Source organism: Asterias amurensis, chromosome 2 (genome assembly GCF_032118995.1).
Source record: "Asterias amurensis chromosome 2, ASM3211899v1".
Lineage (NCBI taxonomy): Eukaryota > Metazoa > Echinodermata > Asteroidea > Forcipulatida > Asteriidae > Asterias > Asterias amurensis.
The window spans coordinates 2806695-2824451 of NC_092649.1; the positions used below are offsets into that span (position 1 = coordinate 2806695).

The 17757-nt window shown below is 39.6% G+C and overlaps 1 protein-coding gene across 1 annotated transcript; it reads left to right on the top strand.

Moving 5' to 3' along the window:
- Window positions 1–1273: 1273 nt before the first annotated feature.
- LOC139951954 (DALR anticodon-binding domain-containing protein 3-like) lies at window positions 1274–17757 on the top strand. Its single transcript, XM_071950970.1, has 10 exons — window positions 1274–1517; window positions 3075–3430; window positions 5039–5442; window positions 5924–6006; window positions 7250–7496; window positions 8396–8478; window positions 9944–10073; window positions 12367–12539; window positions 14946–15014; window positions 16864–17757. Exons 1-10 carry the CDS (start codon window positions 1320–1322, stop codon window positions 16981–16983), a joined length of 1863 nt encoding a protein of 620 aa, XP_071807071.1. The 5' UTR covers window positions 1274–1319; the 3' UTR covers window positions 16984–17757.

The window sequence follows — 17757 nt, forward strand, 5'->3', positions numbered from 1 at the left end:
CAATGCTTAAAGGCAGTGGACACTATTGGTAATTGTCAAAGACTAGTCTTCACAGTTGGTGTATCTCAACATATGCATAAAACAACAAACCTGTGGAAATTTGAGCCCAATCGGTCATCGAACTTGCGAGATAATAATGAAAGAAAAAACACCCTTGTCACACGAAGTTGTGTGCTTTCAGATGCTTGATTTCGAGACCTCAAATTCTAAACTTGAGGCTGGTCTCGAAATCAAATTCGTGGAAAATTACTTCTTTCTCGAAAACTATGGCACTTCAGAGGGAGCCGTTTCCCACAATGTTTTATAACATTAACTCTCCCCATTACTCGTCACCAAGAAAGGTTTTATGCTAATAACTATTTTGAGTAATTACCAATAGTGTCCACTGCCTTTAATAAGTTTATGCTTAGCAGAAATGAGCAGGATACCAATTTCAAATTGTACCGTGACATAGAAAGAGGCTCTGTGAAATTGGGCCATGGTCTGTAGGGCCTAGTAGTTAGTACAGCTAATGCCAATTGAAGGTGGTTCCATGGGACGCCATTTCATCAGAAATAATTCAAACGTGTTATTATCATTGTTTGGGTATGAAAAGTAATGCATTTCAAATCACATCCAAAACGAATGAGTTTTTGCGTGCCAGTTCACAGTTCATGTTGATGGCATCACCCTTTGCATTGCCTTTTTTCCCGCGGCCCTCCAACACCATGCTCCCACCGGGGGAAAAGTTCAGAGTTGTGCAAAAAGTTCTTCTATAGCGCCCTCTGTTGATTAAACCCTCCCGATGAAGAGCCAATATTATTTTCTAACGCAGGCAGAATCTCCGGGCAAAAATAATGGTCTCGAAATTGAGCCACAACAAAATACAATAGCAGCTTCAGGCTGCAGAGCCACTAGACTTGACTCTGGCCATCGCCAGAAAACTGGTGATATCAGGGACCAGTTTTGCTCATGCCCATGAACAACTTTCTCTCCTCTTAAATTGGGCAATATCGTGGGAAAACAATTGGGTCATTAATTAATCGTTTTTATTTTCAAGACAAAAAGTGTTCGCTTTGGTCAAAGGGTTACCCACAAGTTTAAAACTTTCCGCAAAAAAATGGAACTGAAGTTTAAAAAGCGACTGAGGCTATAGAGGGCGCAATCAACATTAGCAGACAGCAAAAGTTTAGACTGGCACCAATACCATGCACATTAATACACATCAGGAAAGAGTTGAAGACGTCTGGGTTAAAAACTACACGGATCATGTGTTTGTTGCAATATAGTTTGTTGATGGTGCAAAAACATGTCAACCTGAGTGACACACACCACGGAGAATGACATTTAAAATGGGGGAAATTTTGAAAGATTTCACTGTGTTTACAGAACAACTCGAGACGTTTATCTTATCGTATGGTAAGAAAACGAGTGTAGTTAAATCGGGATTGAATTCGACGATCTTGCGACGATGTAACAAACCCAATATTTGTGATTTCAGTGTGGCTGCGGCGATGGTGGAGAGATTGAAAATTAAGGTAAAGGCTAAAGCTTTTATTTAGTTAATTTTTACTCGAGGAAGTGGTTGGGTTTTTTTTGTGTGATTTTCAGCAGCTTTAGTTACTCTTAATTCCCAGTGATTCTTGTTATGATAGTCGTTATACCATTGTACTACAATTGAGTCCAAATATCGTTATTGTATGACTACAATTTATAGTCATACAATAACAGTCCAAATACATGATGATGTATTGTTATTGTAATTGTATGACTACAATTTGTCAATAACATTAACAATATTTTGACTCAATTGGTCTATGACTATTGAAGTTGCAAGACAGTAGTGAAGAAATAATGAAAGAAGAACACCATTACTTGTGTGTTTTCTCAGTTTCACTTCTTTAGAGAATATAAAAGGCTTCTTCAGGCATTAAGATATTTAATTTTTTTTGTGTATTACTAACCTCTTTCTTGAACTTACTTGAACTTACTTGAATCCACCGATGCCATCACACAACTGGGGAGGAGGCGGTGGTTCTGGTTACTGGGGCAGACAGCTTAGATAAGCTTATGTAGAGCCCCCCGACGTTCTTTAGGAATTTATCCACATCACATGTCCCTTGAAAATGTTCACACTTGAAGCTTCAATTGCCTTTCGAGGGAGAATGTTCCAGTAGTTGACCACTCTCTGGCTAAACCAGAACTTCCTGAGGTTAAGGATGGATCTTGATTTGTACAGTTTAAGTTGGTGACCCTGTGCTGCACGGTTGACAAATCAAAGAAGTGATCAGGGTTCAAGCCCTCAAGGCCCCTGAGTATCTTAAAGGTCTCGATAAGATCTCCTCGCAGCCTCCTGCACTCCAGGGTGGTAAATTTCACTTCCCTGAGTCTGTCAACGTAGTCTAGGTGAGATAGACCTCCAATCATTCGCAATGCTCTCTTTTGAACTCTTTCTATTAGGTCAATGTCCCTTTGAAGATGAGGCCTCCACGCCTGTACACAGTAACCTAGGTGTGGTCTAACCAGTTCTTTGTACAGTCTGATGATTGTTGTTTTGTCTTTGTTCGTAATGGTTCTGTTGATTAGCCCCAGGGCTCTGTATGCGCTTTTGACTGCCTTCGCACAGTGGGTACTTGCATTAAGTGACTGATGGATGATTACCCCAAGATCTCTTTCTTCACTTAGTGTCTGAATTATACTGTCACCAATGGAGTAGTTGTGCTTGATGTTACTATGCCCGAAGTGGAGGCACTTGCATTTGTCGATATTAAATAACATTTGCCAGTCATCAGACCACCGGTAAAGGCGATCGAGGTCGTCCTGAAGAGCGCGAGCATCTGCTGGGGTTTTCACTTTTCTGAAGACTTTGGTGTCGTCAGCAAACTTCAGGACCGAACTCAAGATATCCTCGTCAATGTCGTTGATGTAGATGATGAACAACAACGGGCCAAGAACAGAACCTTGGGGGACACTGCTTTTAACTCCTGACCACTCCGATTGGGCCCCGTTCACCACCACCCTCTGTTGTTTCTAGCAAATTAAACACAACTAAGTTCACTTTTTTATAATATTGCACAACTGTTATTATCTTTCAGGACCTCAACATCACCGCATTCTCAGAGGAATTAAAAAAGGAATCCAGTCACTGGCTGTTTCCAATCAAATCCTGCACCATCACAGCCAAGGGATCGCTGAGCGTCAATCTCCATCGTCCTAGCGTTTTCAAGCACGTCTTGAGCACGGTTTCACAACTAGGCGATCGATATGGGAAGTCTGAGGCATCCATCCAAGACTCGGCTAAAGCTCCTCCTGGAGTGAGCGTTGTAAATAACAGTCTCTTAAGGGCAGAGAGAGAAAGGAGAGCAACAGAAGAAAATGTTGAGGTGTCGCTGAATCAGTTGAGGGGTCTTCTGTTGACAGAACATCTTTCCAGATTAATCAGAGAAGCAGGGTCTGTCACAATTTTTGTTTGTATAGTGTGTATTTGTAATGTATTAGATTTGTTAGACTTTACACTGGCATAGAAATATAATACAAATCAATACATAAAGATGCAAAGAAGCAAAATAGCTTAAAGTACCAAGCCACCCTGCCACAAAGAATTACCCCTAATGCCCACCCCACTTAAAATTAAAGACATTGGACCCTTTCGGTACAGAAAAAAAAAAAAAGTTCACAGATTTACAAATAATTTACAGGGTTTACAGAAGGTAATGGTGAAAGACTTCTCTTGAAATATTAGTCCATGAAATGCTTTACTTTTTGAGAAAGCGGTAAAACAATATAAATTCTCGTTAGTGAGAATTACGGATTTGTTATAAACACATGTCATGACACGGCGAAACGCGCGAAAACAGGAGTGGGTTTTCCCGTTATTTTCTCCCGACTCCGATGTCCGATTGAGCCTAAATTTCCACAGGATTGTTATTTTGTATATAAGTTGTGATACACGAAGTGTGGGACTTGGACAATACTGTTTACCGAAAGTGTATAATGGCTTTTAAGGCAGTGGACACTATTAGTAATTACTCAAAATAATTATTAGCATAAAACCTTTATTGGTGACGAGTACAGTAATGGGGAGATGTTGATAGTATAAAACATAGAAAACGGCTCCCTCTGAAGTGCCATAGTTTTCGAGAAAGAAGTAATTTTTCACGAATTTGATTTCGAGACCTCAGATTTAGAACTTGAGGTCTCGAAATCAACCATCTAAACGCACGCAACTTCGTGTGACAAGGGTGTTTTCTTCTTTCATTATTATCTCGCAACTTTGATGACCGATTGAGCTAAAATTGTCACAGGTTAGTTATTTTATGCATAAGTTGAGATACATTAACCGTGAAAGCTAGTCTTTGACAATTACCAATAGTGTCCACTGCCTTTTAAAAACGACCCATCCCACTGTAAACAACAGATTTGGCTATTTGGCAGTAGGTAATTATGGTTTTTTTGTATTTTATTAGCATATGTTTTATCTTTTGTATGTATTTAAAGGCAAAAATGGTTTTTGGAACTGTTCCTTTGTTTTCCTATAGACATACAATTACACTTACCTGTTAATATTTTAGATTCTGCCAAACATCTAGTGCGGTTCTGTCTCTGTGCAGGAAGAATAACTTGTCCAATGTGAGAAACATTTCATGCAGAAACGTTTTTCATGTTGAAATGTTTTCAAATCCCTCTGTCTAAAACCATGTTCCTTTAAAGGGAATTGTTTTTCAGGAAAATTAAACACTACCAAGAGAGTTGCAGTGCTTAGTACAAAGTACTTTTTATGGTCATTAATTTTCGGAGTAATTACCAAAGTAGTGCCTAGTTTATGGTATTTGTGATAATTTTAATGATTTGAAATCAGTTCATATTGGTTTAGCTCACCCTGAGAAAATTTAAATAAAATTAAATAAACAGATAATCTACTCCCACTGCATTATAATAGCAAAAATAGCAGGACAAGTTCTTTTAGCGAACAATCTAAACAGCAATGTAGATTTAAACAAATCAATATCACATGTGACCTTATTTAATGTGAACCTTTATGTGAACTTTTCATTGGCAGGTTTCAAGTTAATCATATGACGCCAACTACACCAGCATTTTCCAAAGTACTCGGCCAGTTTGGACTTGGTTCAATTTATAAACACACAGCGGACATTTCATCAGAAGAGCGCTCAAGATGTGAAACACAACAGCAATTGATCCTAGCTGCAAATAGCTCTAAATACAGGATACATTCAGAGTCAGGTCTTCAGGACGATAAAGGCTCGGGTCAGAGGTCAGACGATGTAGGTTCAGGTCAGAGGTCAGTTGGAAATGATGTCAAAGGTCACGGTCGGAGGAGAGATGAGCAAGAGGTGTTGGATTTATCAAGTGAGGTCCAGCTGGATTTGCAACAGTTTATCGCTGAGGAAAAACTCGCACATGGAAAATCTGGATATGACAAGAACCTACAGAGGGTAACAGGTGGGAGCTGCAATTTGACCTTTGACCCGTAAAATGCTTCCGTCAACCTCTTTAGAAGCTCTGATGACGTTAGGTTATTTGAATAGAACAGATGTAAAACTGGACCCCTTCGGTAATTGTCATAGACCAGTCTTCTCACTTGGTGTATCTCAACATAACAAACCTGTGAAAATTTGAACTCAGTTGGTCGTCGAAGTTGCGAGATAATAATGGAAGAAACAAAATGTGCTTTCAGATGTTTGAATTTGACTCGTAATCAAATTAAAATATGTTAGTGGCAAAATAACTTCTTTCTCAAAAATTACAATACTTCAAAAAGAGCCATTTCTCAAAAGGTTTTATAGGCTTACAATCAACATCTCTCCATTGATCGCTAACAAGTAAGTTTTTATGCTAACAATTATTTTGAGCAATTACCAATAGTATCCAGTGCCTTTAATTATTTACCTTTTTTTATTTTTCCTTTTCTTTTTATGTCTAGTGGTCTCTTCAAATGGAACACCTTCTCCAGTGATGATGCAGTGCTGTACCATTGAACAAGGTCTTAGTCAGCTGCAACCACCGGTAAAATGATCAGGGCTTGATTTCATGGCTCTGCTTACCGTAAGCAAAGAATCTTTGCGTACTCCATGTTATTTGGTTCCCTCGCTTAAACAGCTAGCGCAGAAATTTGGCACTTGAACAGTAAGCGGCGGATGGTGATGGTAAGCGCAGAACTCGGCTATAAGCAGAGCCGTGAAATGTGGCCCAGGTTTTGCTTGTCTATTTTTCTGCATGTCGTGACCAAGTGGTCATCAAACTAAAATTCTGATGGTCGAGTCATCCATCGTATCGTAGCGGCCTTCGAATCTCGATCTGACACTTGTTTCCTTGGATAAGTTACTTATTTTTAATTGTTTCTCATCACCCAAGACTGAACGGCTACCTGCGAGGGTAGAGGTTTTTTATGTTAATGACTAGCACCCTGTGAGCCAATTAATTGTTTTGGTTGTCGTGCTGCATACTCCTGTCGTGACAACGGATCTTGGGTTTATCCTCGACGCAAATTTCCATCTATTAAATCTTTGCGGTACCCACTGCTAAAATATAGGATCTGAACTGCCTCTAGCTACCGGGCAATCTTGGTGGTTTGTTTGGTAAGACACTGATCTAGAATTGCAAATGTCGTGGGTTTGAATCCTACCCAAGCAATATGCCTGTGATTTTTGTTTTCAAAGAGCTCGGGAAAATACTGAGTATACAGTGCTAACACACATCGATGTATATGGGTAAACCAAAATAAATATTCTTTATCCCCGATACAAATTTCCATCTATTGACCCCTTGCACGCGCATCACACGCGGCACCTGATGCCACGCTCAACCTGTTGGTGGTCAATAGGTTTACCTGTAAACGCTGCGTCGCCTAAAATGCGCACTTCTCTGAATAACACATGTTGACATTGACCACCAAAATGGCGCATCCAAGATTATTCTGATGATGACGTCAGGTGAATTGGGTCAATTGGATCTTGGGAATATAACACTTTTAGGAAGGTCTTGAACCAAGACTATAGACCTTTGTCTTGATGCCTCTATATTGGTCATGTTCCTCATACCAAATGAAAATAATGTATGCTAATAATCATTTTGCGAATAGGAACCAGACCATTTTGTTATTCCAGCCTCAGTTTGGTTATATTGATATCAAAGGGAGAAATCAAGATGGCTGCACCATGATAGCCTCAGGCCTGTGGTCCAGCGTAATATTCGAGCCCTGTCTATTCTGGTATGCGACCTTTGAACTCTTATCTGTCTTCCCTCGTAGCCTTCTCACCTCATCCACGTATCGAGCCAAGATATGGGTTTTCGGCAACAGCAAGTTGACCTGACGTGGCGGCTGTGCACCGGACACACTTCACTACCTGGCATCAACCAGCACCATGTTACCCACGGACCTGTTACTGTGTGTGGGGCTGGGCCTAAAGGAACTATAAGCGCTTCAGAGCTCCTTAGGTTAAGGGAATCTCAAACAAGGGAAGCGTCCATCTTGAAATATGGGGAAGAAGTACAAGGTAAAAGAAACATCTTATGTTCCTGTTCATGCTTGTTGTGTTGTCATTTAGCCTTCGAGAAAGACTCTGCTAGGGTCGAAACATTAGGCTACATGTATTAAAGGGTCTATGTAACTTTTGTTGGACAAAAAACACAATGTACAGAGATTTACAATAAACTTACACAGTTTGAAGATAATGATAGTATAAGGCTGAGGTGCTGTAGTTTTTCGGAAATAGTAAAACAATGTCATGAAAATAATTTTCGTCTCATGAGACGAAAATTCTTTAAAATCTTTTACAAATGTATTTTCATGACATGGTTTTACTCATTTCTCAAAAACTTCAGCACCTCACTATGTAATATTTGAAGGGATGCTTTCCACTATACTTATCTTCAAACCCTGTAAGTTTAATGTAAATTAATGGACATTGTGAACAAGTACCCAGATCCTTTAACTATTTTTTGCCTTTATACCATCGGTCCATTTGGTTGGTAAGTTGTTTGCAACAGCTACCGTAGTTTTATTTTCTCAGAAATATCTTATCTAAGTTAATAATCCTGCACTACCCTTGACAATACTTTCCAGTGAGTTGACCAATAATTTGACGCATGACATTCTATTAAAAAAGGTGACCAAAATTTGACATATCCAAACAGGAAGCTCGAATCGTATAAAAACATATTTTGTGAACCATTTCTTAAAGTCATAAACTTTGCAAAGGTTGGTGTTCCAATCTTTTTTCACAGAACTCGGGAAAGTATTTAGTGCAAACACACATTGGTGTATACGGGTAAAACCAAAATGTTTATCAGAGTAAAAAGAAACGGCTTTGTAAACACCTAATGTCTAGTTTATTATTATTGCAGATTATTATAACAAGTAGCCAATGTTGTTTTATTTTCACATATATTAAAGGTGAAGGTTGGGAGAGTCTAATTCATAGACTGACCATCGCTGGATTAAAGTTTGAAATACTAGGCAAGCAGCACCGACACATGGTGAGGATTCTTTTTTGTCTGGACATTAACTACTTTTTTGCATTTAGGTCTAGCTTTCGGTTGGTAAGCAGTTTCAGGCATGCAACTTTTCCTCGGATCAACTGGTTTCCTGTTCTTTTATTCGCAGTTTCACCATTAAAAAATTGAAAATACTCCACAAAATCATTGACATTTTTAAATTGCCTCTTATTTGGTGAAGTTACAGTTGCATGCTTGCAGTTTGCAACAGCTAGTTCTATTTTCTGTTTTTGTTGTTGACCATGTTCTCTACATATTTTTAGTTTGATTGAAGATATGGCACTGTAAGTTATCAAGATTTTTGCCTTTATTTTGTTTAACTGTTTAAGGGGTTAAGTGTTTCTTATTTCCACAGCAAACACCGTTATTGTTTTCTGCTTTCTCCAGACGACGATCAGAGCGTACTGATCGAAACGTCAAGTTGAAACCAACAGTTCTTTTTAGAACCACCCCAACTCATTAGAGATAGTCATTACATGGTTTTATGGTGTTACCGCAAACCTTTTTATATCGTATTTCCACCATGCAAAGTTTCAAATCCTACTTGCCATTATTGTACACGTCTCCTAAGGTTGGCAAGCCACTGTGATGAAGTTTACTTTATTGTTATGAAAACAAGGATGCGTCATTGGTGAACTTAATCACTGTAGCTGGGAAACCCGAGGGAAGCTATAAAAAGATTCCCCCTTCAACCCCTTCTCTTCCATGATAAGTGTTTTGCCGTCGATTTCACAAAACTCTTCCTAACTTAAGACTATACTGAGGACTTAAGACGAGTCCCAACCCGGCACTGTAGCATGCAGACCTTAAGATTAATCCTAAGTTAGGAAGAGTTACTCAAACTAACTCGAGTCCTAACTCTTTGTGAAATCGGCCCCTGGGTTCTTTGACACGCACTACCAATCCCATTACATGGACCTACTACTAACAGTCCCATCTGAAAGAAAAATCAACATTGGTAAAGTGTCTTGCTTAAGGACACAAGTGCAACGCCCGAGACTCTAACCCACACTGTGCTGATAGAAACACCAGTGCTTGAGTTCTCTGTGTGTCTTAACCGCTCGGCCACGCCATGCATCCTTAGTTTTATCACCAGAGGCAAATTATAACAAAAATAGTATTTTTAAATAAGAAATGGAGGACGTGACCAAATGATTGTCAAGCTGCCACTTCAACTGTTACTAAGTGTAAAAGCCCGGTCCGACTACAGCGATACCAAAAACGATAACGATAGTGACGCAAAGAGAACACATTCTATTGGTTGAATTGCTCGTTGCAGAATACGCCCACGCCCATTCAACCAAATCGAGGGCGTGCATTTTTATAGTTCTCGTTTTCGTTCTCATTAACAGGGCCTGTGTGACCGGGTTTTAACTCTGCTTCAATTCGTTGACCAAGTCGCAGCCGCAACCCGCAATTCCGCTAAAGCTTTATTTTTCCTCCACAGCTTAAACTGGACCTCTCCAACAGCCACAACAATAGCACATGGCCAGATAGCAGGGATGGTGTCTTTGTCATGTATAACTATGCCCGGCTGTGTACGCTGTTTAGTCGTTTTGAGCAGGAAGTTAAAAAAGGTATGTTTCGTATTTACTCATCTACTTTGTTATGGTCGGCAGGTTGAATTGTATACTCTGTCCGATTTGTAGCAGAGGGTGTGTAGTGCCCCTCCCGTCCAAATGTTTCCATATGTTTAAGACACTAGAAACTTTTGGTAATTGTCAAAGACCAGTGTACAAACTTGCTGTATCTCAACATATGCATACACAAAAAAACTGTGAAAAGTTGAGCTCAATCAGTCATCTAAGGTGCGAGATAATAATGAAAGAAAAAACACCCTTGTCCCTGAAGTTGTGTGCTTTCAGATGCGTGATTTCGAGACCTCCATTCTAATTCTGAGGTCTCAAAAACAAATTCGTTGAAAATTACTTCTTTCTCGAAAACTACGTCAATTCATAGGGAGCCGTTTCTCACAATGTTTTATACTATCAACCTCTCCCCATTACTCGTTACCCAGTAAGGTTTTATCAGCCTTGCTACCATGGGCAGCGCGTCGTATCGATACCTCTCGTCACTAACCCCAGGGAGGGATGTACTAAGAAACACTGCTGATTAGCTCAGGAAATTGTATGTCATTGTATGTCAAGTGCATGCGTGCGTAGTTTTAAGATATTTGCATGTTGATCACGCCCGCGTTTTTATGACACGAAGATTTATGACACAAAGTTTTTTTAAATCAAAAACAAAAACGTTCTTTAAGACGAAAGACATGCGTGCGCGCATAGGAAATGTTGATTATTGAAGAATGAATATGTTCGCTCATTTATGGCTCATTTAAATGGCTAGCATATAGCACATTTAAATTTGCCAATTCCAGGGGTTATGATCAAGCAAGGCATGCTGGGAAAAAATGGCACGGTGAGATCAATCACCCCTGGGAACGTGGTTGAGGTTTTAAGCTCATAATTATTTTGAGTAATTACCAATAGTGTTCACTGCCTTTAAAACAACTTTTCCTCTTGTACAGATATAACCCCCTAAAATTGTCTTGAGAAATCCTGAGAGTCCCAGAACATTGTAAAGACACAGTAGGAAGGAGGGGGTACACCATGCCAAAATTGTTGAATTAATAAGGCATACCAATGGCTGTAAATTGATAGTCATATTTGTGTAGAGAATCTTTTGATTATGGTAGGATTGTGTCTCTTCTTCTAAGTTGTAATGTCTGTTGACTTGAAATCTCTTTTTGAGTAGTATTCAACTACGGGTTCATCTCAGAACCAGAACAGCTCAATACGCATGGTGCTACCACAAACCCTCACCTTATTAATGACGCCAACCAAAACTTCAATCTAAACCTATATGTTTAAATAAAATTTGCTCATCTTCTTCAGCTTTTAAATGTTTAAAGAGAAAAATCTGTCATTATCCTGAAATATGGTAACTGCACTACATTTGGACACCCCGAATGATTTACATGCTAGGGTTGGGGTTGGAGAATTACACTGGGGTTATCGGAACATATGGGTATCAAAACATATGGCCTTTTCACACTATAGACTTTCAATCCGTGTTGCAACTGTTGCGGCTGGGCTCAAGGTTGGCTCAAAAAAATTTCAATACTGATTTAAACTGCTTCGCTTTCACACTAGTCCTGCGCGAAATCAGCTTCTTGGGTACACGTGTAATTTGCGATCCTGCAGGTGCAACATGTTGGATTGTGGTGCGTACTGGTGCGTAGTAACGCTTAGTGACACTTTGCAGCGGTTTTGTTTGCGGAGCCCCTTTTCTTTATGCGCTTAATAACTACAGCATAACGCACACTCACTCAACACTGATGGAAAATGAACCCGGCAAATGAGATTTTTGGACACGGATCGAGATATCTCAATCCACCTCCAAAGCAGGGTTGGTTTCAACACAGATAAAGCATCTATCTGGATTGACATCACGTTGAAAATAAAGTTGTAGTGTGCAAATGGCAGTCTACATTACACAGATTTTATCAGTGTCCAACATCAAGATTTTTATAGTGTGAAAGGGCCTATAGACCATAATTGAATAACCCCTTTTTGCTATGAAAAGTCGCCATCTTGTAGGGCAAACTGTATGCGCGTCCAAACGCGTACATCATCAAAGCACGCAGCACGCAACATTACCGGTTTGATTTCTACGTCACAGGCACCATGGAGGAATAAATTAGACCTCCATGCATGCACGCACACGCACAGACGCCATCTTGTAGGTCAGATATTTGCGCCGCGTGACGTAATACTCAATACAGTCTATAGGGGTGTTGAAACATACATAGCGCTGTGTAACTTCTGAGATATTTACTCACCACAAGATTGTGACCTCTTTGTTAATCAGCGACTTACCCTCCGCTTCCGAGTATCTCAACCATAGACTTCAGTCTTCTGCGGGAAGACCAGGAATGGGGTATTGCCTTCAACTACGTGCTACAATATCCAGTCATGCTGTCTGAATGCGTTAGTGATTTACACAAGGGAAAAGGGCCACACCTCAACATTCAGACACATAGGGTAAGCTACGCAAAATGTTTAGAGTTGTGTTTTGTGTTTTTTTGCGGCAGTTTAGCCTTTTCACAGCAGGGCCCAATTTCATAAAGCTGTTTACCGGTAAGCAAATTTTTGTGCTTACTGTAGCAGAATTTTGTTATATGCATAAACGTAGTTCACCATGATTTCTCAAGGTAGCAGAAATTTCTAGGGGCGCATGCACGTTCACTATGGATTTGCTTTGTTACGTCTCTCACGTGCTAACCTCGGATAAGTCAGTATTTACCATTGCTTACGGTAAATAGCTTTATTAAGTAGAAATGCTGCTTACCTGTTTTATGAAATTGGACCAAGGTAGCTTATAGGAAGTAACTTTTGCGGGTACAACCGTGTATAACAAACGTGTTTGGGATGAGTGTTGGCTCTACAAAGAGCTGATGGGGCATTGACATTTCAAACAGTATACTCTGCTTGTCTTAATCTTTAGGAAAACAGTTGATTTATCCCTTCTCCTGAAGATGATCAGAGGATACTGTTCTGAACATCGAGACTCTACCAACAACCTTTTCAGAGCCAACACTCCTCCTAAAGAAGATTTATACATAATAACAATAACAGTAAGAATTGACATTTGTATTGTGCCATGTCTGTCAGAAAAAGACTCCTGGTTAAGCTTGGGCGATATCGATTTATTTTATTCACGATATATCGCCGACAATATATCGCGATATTCGATATAATCGCGATTAATGAAATTTGACATCATCAGTCTTAAAACTCCAAGTGAAAGTTGTAGAGAGACAGTCATAGCATAAGAGAGGTGTTCTAATGACCTATTCTTCTGGTTTTACTCCAAACTTAATGGGGTGCAAGATGTCTCAGCTAGGAAATACATCGCGATATTTAATCGATATATCGCGATATATCGATATTTCGATTAAAACCGAATCCATCCGATATCGAAATCGTTTCCAAATTAATATCGCGATATTCGATAATATCGTGATATCGCCCAAGCTTACTTACTCCTGGTACATAGCTAAGGAACTCTGCAGACTATAGACAGTACTTAAAGGGTCTATGTACTTTTTGTAGGAAAAAAACCGCAATGTCCACAGATTTGCATTAAACTTACACAGTTTGAAGATAATAGTAGTAGAAAGCTTCCTTGAAAATATTACTTGCTGAGGTGCTGTAGTTTTTGAGAAATGAGTAAAATAATTATTAATTTTGGTTTTTACCCATACACCGATGTGTGTTAGCACTGTATACTCAGTACTTTCCCGAGTCCTGTGAAAAAATATCACAGGCATGTTACCCGAGTAACATGCCTGTGATATTTTTTCACAGGACTCGGGAAAGTACTGAGTATACAGTGCTAACACACATCGGTGTATGGGTAAAAACCAAAATTAATATTCTTTATCCCCGATGCAAATTTAACATCTATTATAGTAAAATAATTGTTGTCTCAGTGATCATGAGACGAATATTATTTTAGCATGTGAAACTGTATTTTCATGACATTGTTTTACTCATTTCTCAAAAACTACAGCACCTCAGCAACTCATATTTTTAGGTATGCTTTCAACTATCACTATCTTCAAACGGTGTAAGTTTAATGTAAATCTGTGGACATTGTGTTTTGTGTTTAAAAAAATACCCAAATCCTTTAAAGCCATTGGATAAACAGTATTGTCCAAGTCACGCACTTCGTGTATCACAACTTCTATATCAAATAACAAACCTGTGAAAATTTAGGCTCAATCGGTCATCGGAGTCGGGAGAAAATAACGGGAAAACCCACCCTTGTATCCGCGCGTTTCGCCGTGTCATGACATGTGTTTAAAATAAATCCGTAATTCTCGCTATCGAGAATTGATATTGTTTTACTGTTTTCTCAAAAAGTAAAGCATTTCATGGAATAATATTTCAAGAGAAGTCTTTCACCACTACCTTCTGTAAACCCTGTATATTATTTGTAAATCTGTGAACTTTTTTTTTTTTTTTTGTACCGAAAGGGTCCAATGGCTTTAAAGAGCCTAAACTTGATAAGTAAGTTTTCAAGTAAGTTTTGTGCCCACGAGCTTACAAGTGGTAGTTATTTCTTACAATCCATTTCATGCAAAGCTTGACTCGAAAACATTATCAGATACTTAATAGGTAAAAAATTCCCTGCAATCTCCAAAGACAACCTGTAGATCATGTACTTCCATTTCCACATGACAGTTTTCTTCAGCGCAAGTTAATTTGAAGGCAGCCACAAATTCACACAAGGTCTTAGAGGGTATTTTGAAACTTACTTAGAAAAAGATGTTTGTTTCTTAGTCCTGCGTGGAAATCAGAAATGTTAGAATTTGTTTTTGTGTTTTCATTAAAACGCTCAGGTGTCCAAAACAATTATGTCACATAAATGTGTTTGTCTTCCAGGTGTGCAGTTTTCTTGCCAGTCTGTGTAGAGACCTCAGTTCGTACTACAGCCATACCCACATATTAGGGGTAAGATTATAGTGAGCTTGCCACTTTGACTTGCTAATATTCGCCTCTCTCTCATTGAATAATTATGGTTGTGAAATCAAGAATTCTCAGAAAAACATACCTAATCACTATACTAGCCAAAAAACCTTATGGAGTGATAATAAGAATGGAAGTCTCAGTTTTAGGTGTGGGAGTAAAAACCTCAAAGAGAATTCCAGGAAAGACCCACGCAATCAGGCTGGAACTGAAAACCCAATCCACATAGTGCCTGAGGCACCAGCCCTCGATTTCACCAAAGTCTTCCTAACTTAGGATTAATCTTTGGACTTAGGACGGGTTCAGCTCCGTATCCAAATACGTAGGATGCATTGAACCCGTCCTAAGTTAGGACGGGTTACTCGTCCTAACTCGAGATAGGATTGATCCTAGCGTTTCGTGAAATCGGCTGCAGGGTCCTAAAGGTGGAAGGCAAAGAAAGATGCCATTATGCCAACGTGACCATCCCTTGCAGTAGAGGACATTCTTGCATTTGTGTCACTACATCAAGTTTTGGTGCTGTTAGAGTTTGGGTTCAGGTCTGGCACATTGAACTTGTGTCCTTGAGCAAGACTCTTTCACAATAATTGCCTCATCCTTCAAATGGATCCTTTGGGTCCCATGTGTTGGTACTATTTATGTTATGACATTGAAGATCCGGGCCCAATTTCGTTGCTTTGCTTACAGTAAGTAAATAGTCTGTGCTTATGGAATCAGGAAATTCGGCGCTAACGTCAAGCATATTTCATGAGATAGCAGAGACTTTTTGCTTGTGCGCATGCAAGCTAAGAATGCCTAGTAACTTGGAGTACGCATGCGCACTAGCCTTGCTCAAGGCAGTCGCATTATTCACTCCGAAAAGACGCCGCTGTAAACCCACCCGTATACACTGTGCGTGGTGCGTGTAATCACACCGCATGACCCATCCGTATACACTATACACACTGTCACATCGTAGGACTACTGTGCACACAAGTCATCCGCACTCGTACCACTAACCGCATGCGGAGGCCGACAGCCTTGTCGGGTCTGTAACTTCCGGGTTTAATGTGTTTCATGAAAAAAAATCCACTATAGGAAACAAATGGGGTAGCTCTCAGATATGCTAGTATGCGATGTGGTTACACACATTTTCCACACAGTGTAATACGGGTGGGTTTTTATACAGCGGCAGTCTTTTTTCGAAGTGAATAATTCAACTGCCTTGAGCAAGGCTAGTGCGCATGCGTACTCCAAGTTACTAGGCATTCTTAGCTTTCACAGCAAGTGCAGAAATGCGATGCTTGCCCAGTGAGCGGAGAAGGGTGATCCTAAGTGCAAAATTTGGCGATAAGCCCTGGGCCCAATTTCATAGAGCTACTTAAAGGGAAGGTACACGTTTGGTAATTGTCAAATACCAGTCTTCTTACTTGGTGTATCCCATCATAACCATAAAATAACAAGCCTGTGAAAATGAGGGCTCAATAGGTCATCGAAGTTGTGAGGAAATGCTGAAAGAAAAAACACCCTTGTTGGACAAATGAGTCTGCTTGCAGATAAGAATAAAAGACTTCTAGCTAGAAGTCTTTTATTACTTTAGTGAGAAATTACCTTTTTCTCAAAAAATAAGTTTCTTCGGAGGGAGTCATTTCACACAGTGTTTTAAACTATCAACAGCTCCCCAATGCTTGTTACCAGCCAAACTGCTTTGAGACATGTACATTTTGTGACTGGTATCCTGTTCATTTCTGCTAAGCAATAATTTTTGTCAAGCAAAATCTTTTGCTTGAGGGGTTCTGTGAAATTGGATCCTTGTTTTAATGCTGATCCTCTCTCCCCACATACTCTCCTCCAGGAACCCAGACCTCATCTTATCGCCGTCATGTTTGCTCGTCTTTATCTTCTGAGAAGTGTCCATCAAGTCCTCAAGAATGGATTCTCACTACTCAACATAGAACCTCTATCGCAGATGTAAAGGCCCTGTCACACAGACCCCGATAACGAGAACGAAAATGAGAACTAAAAAATGCACGTCCTCGATTGGTTGAATAAGCATGTGCGTATTCAACCAACAGAATGCGTTCTCTTTGTGTCGTTATCAGTATCGCTGCAGTGTTACTTGGCCTTAATGCCATCAATGGATTTGATTCAAGTTTGTTTTATTTCTTAGGGCCTTGTGACACGAGGCAACTTTTACAGGCAACTTGGAGGAAATCAACTGCAGTGCATGGTACTACTATGGTGGCACACAAGTAATTTTTCAAATAGTGCCTGATGATCCCAATAATTAATATGTAAACATTTAAATATGAACCGATTATTTTCTTGGAAATTGGCTGGAACTGGTTGCCTTTATAGTTGCCTCGTGTGGCATGACCCTTACTGTTCAGTTTCTTTTCATAGAAATTACAAAATTATCTTCTGCAGATGTAATAGAATGTAATATGCCAGTTGCAAGGGGTGTTAAACTGGGGGTAGGGGGGGGGAGCTTGAGACCCAGTATATGTCCATGCCAACTCGCCAACCCCCTAGCCCTCCACCCCCATTTGAAATCTGGACTTATGAGGTTTTAACAACAAAAGTAAAGTGTTACATTTTATACGCTTAAATGTGATAATTTCAATGTCATTAAAACTATTTTCCCATTATCACACAGATATTGTATTACTTTTTACAATCATTTTAGATTATCTTGTAGAACAGAAAAATAGCGTGCTAAAAATGCTGACTTGTTTCAGAAAAAATGCAA